Source organism: Volvox carteri (genome assembly GCF_000143455.1).
Source record: "Volvox carteri f. nagariensis unplaced genomic scaffold VOLCAscaffold_16, whole genome shotgun sequence".
Lineage (NCBI taxonomy): Eukaryota > Viridiplantae > Chlorophyta > Chlorophyceae > Chlamydomonadales > Volvocaceae > Volvox > Volvox carteri.
In genome coordinates this window covers 1,250,015-1,256,124 of record NW_003307559.1, presented here as the reverse complement: position 1 = coordinate 1,256,124, position 6,110 = coordinate 1,250,015, and the positions used below count along the sequence as shown (strand labels likewise).

The 6,110-nt window shown below is 57.5% G+C and overlaps 1 protein-coding gene across 1 annotated transcript; it reads left to right on the top strand.

Moving 5' to 3' along the window:
- Positions 1–2,798: 2,798 nt before the first annotated feature.
- Positions 2,799–4,552, top strand: VOLCADRAFT_42932 (uncharacterized protein; the record flags this gene model as incomplete). Its single annotated transcript, XM_002949925.1, has 3 exons — positions 2,799–3,109; positions 3,360–3,534; positions 4,331–4,552. Coding segments are annotated over 3 exons (708 nt in total), but the record flags the coding sequence as incomplete, so codon positions are not given.
- Between the last annotated feature and the right edge of the window lie 1,558 nt (positions 4,553–6,110).

Below are 6,110 nucleotides of genomic sequence, written 5' to 3'. Positions count from 1 at the left end.
ACTCACTCACTCACTCACTCACTCACTCACTCACTCACTCACTCACTCACTCACTCACTCACTCACTCACTCACTCACTCACTCACTCACTCACTCACTCACTCACTCACTCACTCACTCACTCACTCACTCACTCACTCACTCACTCACTCACTCACTCACTCACTCACTCACTCACTCACTCACTCACTCACTCACTCACTCACTCACTCACTCACTCACTCACTCACTCACTCACTCACTCACTCACTCACTCACTCACTCACTCACTCAGACACATTTCCCTAGATGCCGCCCCGCCCCCTGGCTCTTTTCGAAGAGCACTTCCCAACACTTGTCAGGTTCTTACATTTTCGAAAACACACCTTTCCGTGGCCTCCCACCTTCCCACCTTCCATGGGTTGGGACTTTTGGACAGTAGCATGTTGGGATGTCGGCACTGCTGTTTCTCTTTGGGTTTTGCATTACGTAACCCCCTCCCTCCCCCCCTCCTTTCCCCCTCCTTCCCCCCAGATGAAGCAGTTGTTGGAGGTGCTGGTGGCGGCGCAGGAGCCACCCCCCATGTCGCTACTGGCAGCACTTGGACTGTCGGGGGAATTGCTGGAGGGCTTGCCGGTGGGGTTTGGGGGGTGGGGAAATGGGGGGAATAGCGCTAACGCAGTGGTACGGCAGAACCGTTATTTCAGAGTCCATAACGTGGCCGAATGCAACTCAACTGCAGCAGTGCTACTAGGGGTATGTAGGTATGTATGTAGGTGGGTTGGGGTTTTAGGTTTCTACTTGGCCCGAGGGTTTGTGGACAACTTGAAGCGTCATGGAAATTGGGTGAGGACTGTAGCATTCCAGCCAGCGGCGCCTCAAACATCCAACATTAAGCCTGCTGTCTCGTCTGCCCTAATATTGAACCCGCAGGGCTGGGGTGTGCTGTTTTACGAACGCGATCACGCCGTACATGTACTGCATCGTACACTTATCGACTGGTTGGAGGTGAGTAAAACTCTGCTGTAAATCAGAATTGCGCTTGAGTGCGTGCAATGTATGTATGTATGTATGCATGTATGTATGTATGTAAGTATAAGAAAGAGCACCTAGGCGTGTATAGCTGTGTGTGAACGTTTGGGATTTTTTCGCGCAAACAGAGGACAGGCAGAGGCTTAGGAATGCATGCCCACTGATGCACACACACGCCAAAACACACTTGCAACCCTGCAACTCATAATTTCCCCCCCTCCACCCCCCTCCCCCCTCCTGCCCTCCCTGCCCTCCCCTCCCCCCACAGAACCGGTCCGCTGCCGGGCAGCATTACGTGGACGCGCGGAGGGGCCACGCGCTCCTGGGAAGGCATCTGCTGAGTGCTCGTCCACTGGGAATGTACGGCGCTAGGTACCTGGTGACTCACCTCATCAAGGCGGGCAGTGAGCCGGCGTTGCTGGACGCTGCGCTGCTAGTGAGTGTTGTGGTAGTTGGGTCGGTTGGTAGTTGGGTTGGTTGGAGCTTGGGAAGACGAATTCCAGCTTTGTTCGGGTGGGACGGTTGCGAATACGGCTTTCCAGAATGAAACTTTTGGCGGTGGTAGTAGTGTTGAGGGCAAAGAGTGTTTTTTGAAGGGGACATTTTGTCATCTTGTACTTGTAGCACTTGGCGCCGCGAGTGGTGTGATCTGAGTGAAGATGCAACAAATCTCCTTCCTCACCCAAAATGCCCCGTCCTCCTAGATGTGTTGCTAAGAGCCGTTATAGCTCCACTTGGTGGTTACGGGGGGCTTGTATTGTGGAGGTGTAAATTATTCGGGTATTTATTATTATTTAGGTTATATACTTAGGTGTATATTTGTTTAGTTAAATAATTAACTATGTAATTATTATTTAGGTATTATCATTGAGGGCCATATCGAGACACGTGGGCTCACGTGGGTGAACTGGGAAATATTGTACTTGTTGCCATATGTTTATTATGTCTTGCGGTGTCCTGTCATCAACTTGAAACCTTACCTCCAGAGTATCCATCTCCCTAATCTCATCTCAAACCCTTTTTTCGTTCCACCTGCCCTCTTTTCATCAGGACCTGAGTTACCTGGAGGCAGCATGCCGTACAGGTGACGTGTTCAAACTGCATGCTGAGCTGGCCTCCCTGCCGGCGGAGCGTACGACGGACGTTGTAGCCGATGTCGTACGGTGGTTGGGTCTCAACGGTGCCGTACTGTGGAGCCATCCGCAAAGCGTGACGCAGATTGCGGCGGAGGCGCCCAGATGCTCGTCCGTTTGGCAGGTGGGCCGATCAGGACCGTTGCAACGGTAGGGACGAAATGGGGGTTGGGGGGATGTACGACGAATCACACTGGCGAATGAAGCGCAGATAGCAGAAATAGACGGATATTCCAGGAGAAGATTAAAATGCTGTATCAGGAATATTGTTTCCTGACTGGCGGGAGGTCGGGGCTCAAACTCGCCACACACACCCTGGCAGCTCCCCCCCCTCCCCTCCGCGGCCCCCCTTGCCCCCGCTGGCCGAGCGTATCCCCAAAATTCCCTAGGAAAGAATTCCCCCTCGTGAACCGGTCCTTGGCTTTAGGGACCCTTAGGGTTTTAGGCGCCTGTTTGCGCACCGTGGTAACACGCGGTCGCTGCTCCCGGGTGGGGTGGGGTGGGGTGGGGTGGGGTGGTTGGTGGTTGGTGGTTGGTGGCCCCCAACCGACCATCCCCAACGCGCAGGTGGGCGATCGCTCTGCAAAGAAGAATGCAGTCGACATGCTCAACGAACCGTACTTTTGGCCGTTGGAAGTTATGGCGCTGACTCAGCACAAGGCTGCCGTACCCGACGTGGCGTACAGTCCTGACGGCCGCCTGATGGTATCGGCGTCCCTGGACGGGTCTGTACGACTGTGGGACGCGGCCACGGGGGAGCCCAAGGCGGCGCTGGCGGCGCCGCCGGCGTTGTGTCTGTCGTACAGCCCTGGCGGCGAGCTGATGGCCACTGGCGGCGACGGCGGCGGCGTGTGTTTGTGGGACCCGAGTACTGGATTACAACGTGGAGTACTTCAGGGGCACAGGGACTCGGTGGCGGCAGTGGCGTTTAGTTCCGACGGGGCGCTGCTGGCGTCCGGCGGCAGGTGTGGGGCACGGGTGTGTGTCTGTCTGTCTGTCTGTCTGTCTGTCTGACTGCCCTAACTGATTGTAATAAAGGGGAATAGGTCGTACATTAGTAAGTCGAATACTCCGTAAAATGTTTTTTGGGAAAGTAAGTTAAATTACGAGGGGCAAATCATATTATTATTTCCTCATAATTTTGAAAAGAATTAGATGTGTTGAGAGTATAAGAATCTAAGTATAGGTCTCCCCAAACTCGTTATAAACCGTTAGGGACAAGATGGTTCGGTTATGGCAAACGGAACGCTGTTCCAAGGTGGCGGACCTCAAGGGGCACACCGGGCCGCTGCTGGCGCTGGCTTTTTCGCCCGATGGTGCCGTACTGGCGTCAGCAGCACATGACGATGCCGTACCACGGCTGTGGAACGCAGCGGAAGGCCGGCTGCAGGTGAGTACGGCAAAGAGTCTGACGTGGGGCTTGTTGCTTAGCTGCGTGCCATCCCGCACGGCGTGTGTTTCATGCTCAGCCTTGAGTGTGCTGCCGGTGGTGGTGGATGGGCAGAGGTGTGTATGTATGTTGTTACAGGGTGGTTAACTTCGCCAGCGGCCCCCTTTCCCGGGCAGTCCCTGCTCTCCCCTGCTAGAGGGGCACCCTAATCCGTTCACCCCATCCGACTTCAGAATGTATTCGTTGAGTTCGGCAACTCACCACCAGCATCCAACCAAATCTAGCGGATCAACGGCGCATCAACTTAGTTCCTGGTCAGCTCGCAAGTTGATTTTATCCCGTCCTACACCGTCCATATGATGGGGGGCCACCTCCCATTTCATCACTCCTCAAACACCCGAGGAGCCGGCAGGCGGATTTGAACGTGTATATGTGTGTATGTGTGTGTGAGTTCCGGAGGGGTTAATGGCACGGGCACTTGGGTTTTCAGGGTTTTAGGGTTTTAGGGTTTCAGGCCTCACCGCAACGAAATCCCAAACCCGCAAGAAATCCCAACGAACGGAAATCCCCCCAAATCCCCCCCTCCCGACTCCTGAGAACGGCGTCGTGTTCTCTTCGCGATCACTGCTTTGACGGCGCGAGGGTGTGTCCCTCTGGCACCCCCCACTCGGTGATGTGTGTGCGTGCACGTCCGCAAGTCGCAGGTCACCCCCCGGGGTAGCTCTGTCAACGGGTTGACGGGTGGTTCGTAAGACACGGCCCCCCCCCCAACCCCCCCCCAAACAAACACACACAGGCAGCCCTTGAGGGGCATCGACAAGGGGTCCTCAGTTTGGCGTTTTCGCCCGCCGGCGGCCTGCTCGCCACCGCCGCCGACAATGTACGGCTCTGGGACGCGGCCAGTGGCGCGGCGCGTGGCGCACTGACGGATCACATCTTCCCCGTCGCCGCCGTCGCGTTCACGCCCGACGGCGGTACACTGGTTTCCGCCGATACCTCCCATACGTTGCGGCTCTGGGGCGTTGGCGGCGCCGCCGCAGGTAAAGGTGGCGGCGGCGGCGGCCGACCCAAGGGTCGCGGCCCTCCTGGCGGCGGGCCCGGCGGTGGGCCGCCAGCCGGCGTTGTACCGCTTGCCGTACTGGAAGCGGAATCCGGCGGGCAGCTGTCGGCGCTTGCGGTTAGCCCTGACGGCGGCTTTGTCGCCACAGGGTCGGCGACGGGGGAGCTGCATGTGTTTGCCGTACAACGCGCTGCAGCGGCTGTAGCAGCCGGCGGAAGCGGCGGGGTGTTTACGGTGCGCGCTGCGCACGCCGGGCAGGTGAGTCGCTGTAGGGTTTTCCTCCTTCCTGCCGTACGTTCTCATTAGTCACTCCAACCTTTTAACCCTCCCCTTCCTTTCTTCATTCAAATCATGTAATTTGCATGTGCGTGTGTTTTGATGACCCCCCTCGTTCGTCCCCTCGTGGAAAAGAATCGCCGCCACTCCCCCGACGACTTCCCTGCCGTACACCCTTTGCATTGGATCTAGATTCGCCGTCTGGCCTTCTCCCCGGACTCGAGCTCCCTCGTGTCCGCCTCCGAGGACTGCACACTGAGGCTGTGGGACCCGCGAGTTGCACTGGCGTCAGAGCGGGCGGAGGGAGGAGGCGGCGGCGGCGGAGGGGGAGGACCGGCGCAGGTACGTACGGGAACAGGGGAATGTGACGTACATTCGTACGGATCATTGGCACATATGTACGCATCTCCCGCCTATGGTCCTTTTCGCTCCAGCGTCCTTTTCTCTTTTCCTCCTTAAGACCCCAACATGCCCCCCTGTCCTATAACCCCAACTGCCTTTTCCCAACTGCTGACATTCCTCTTGACGCTGACCTCCTCTCACACTACGGCTCACGACAGGCTAGCGCTGTGACCTTCTCCGTCCACTTCAGCCGCGCCAGTCCCCTGCAACCCCTGGTGGCGGCCTCCGTGGCGGAGGACGGCACACTCAGTCTGCGAGATGGCGGCAGCGGAGACCTGCTGACGGCGCCGCTGAGGGTGCAGGGGGCGCCGCGGCCGTTGGTCGTACGGCTGTCACCGGATGAGGAGACGTTGGCGGTTGGGGAAGTTGACGGTTCGATTCGGTTGTGGGATCTGACAAAGGGAGTCTTAAAGGCGCGGCTCAAGGTAAGACGGAAGACCCCCCCGGGGGGTTGGGGTTGGGGATTGGGGCTGTTGAGGGGCTTAGGGTTTTGGGGGATGGGGGACGGGGAGGGTGGGAGGGTCGTGCAGCTTGTTTTCCTGAACATGTTTACCACCTCTTATCTATCTATTTATCTATCTATCTGTCTTTATCACTTTTTCTCGACTCGCTTTTATAACTCTCAGCCCCAAACGATTATAATCTTCGCATCCACACCTGCACTCACTCACCCTCACCCTCTCACCCGCATGCCAGGAAGCCACAGGTGGTGCACAAATCCCCCTACCCTCCTAACCCCCACCCCACCTCACCCCACCCCCTTCACCCCCCACCCCACCCCACCCCCTTAACCCCCCACCCCACCCCACCCCCNTAACCCCCCACCCCACCCCACCCC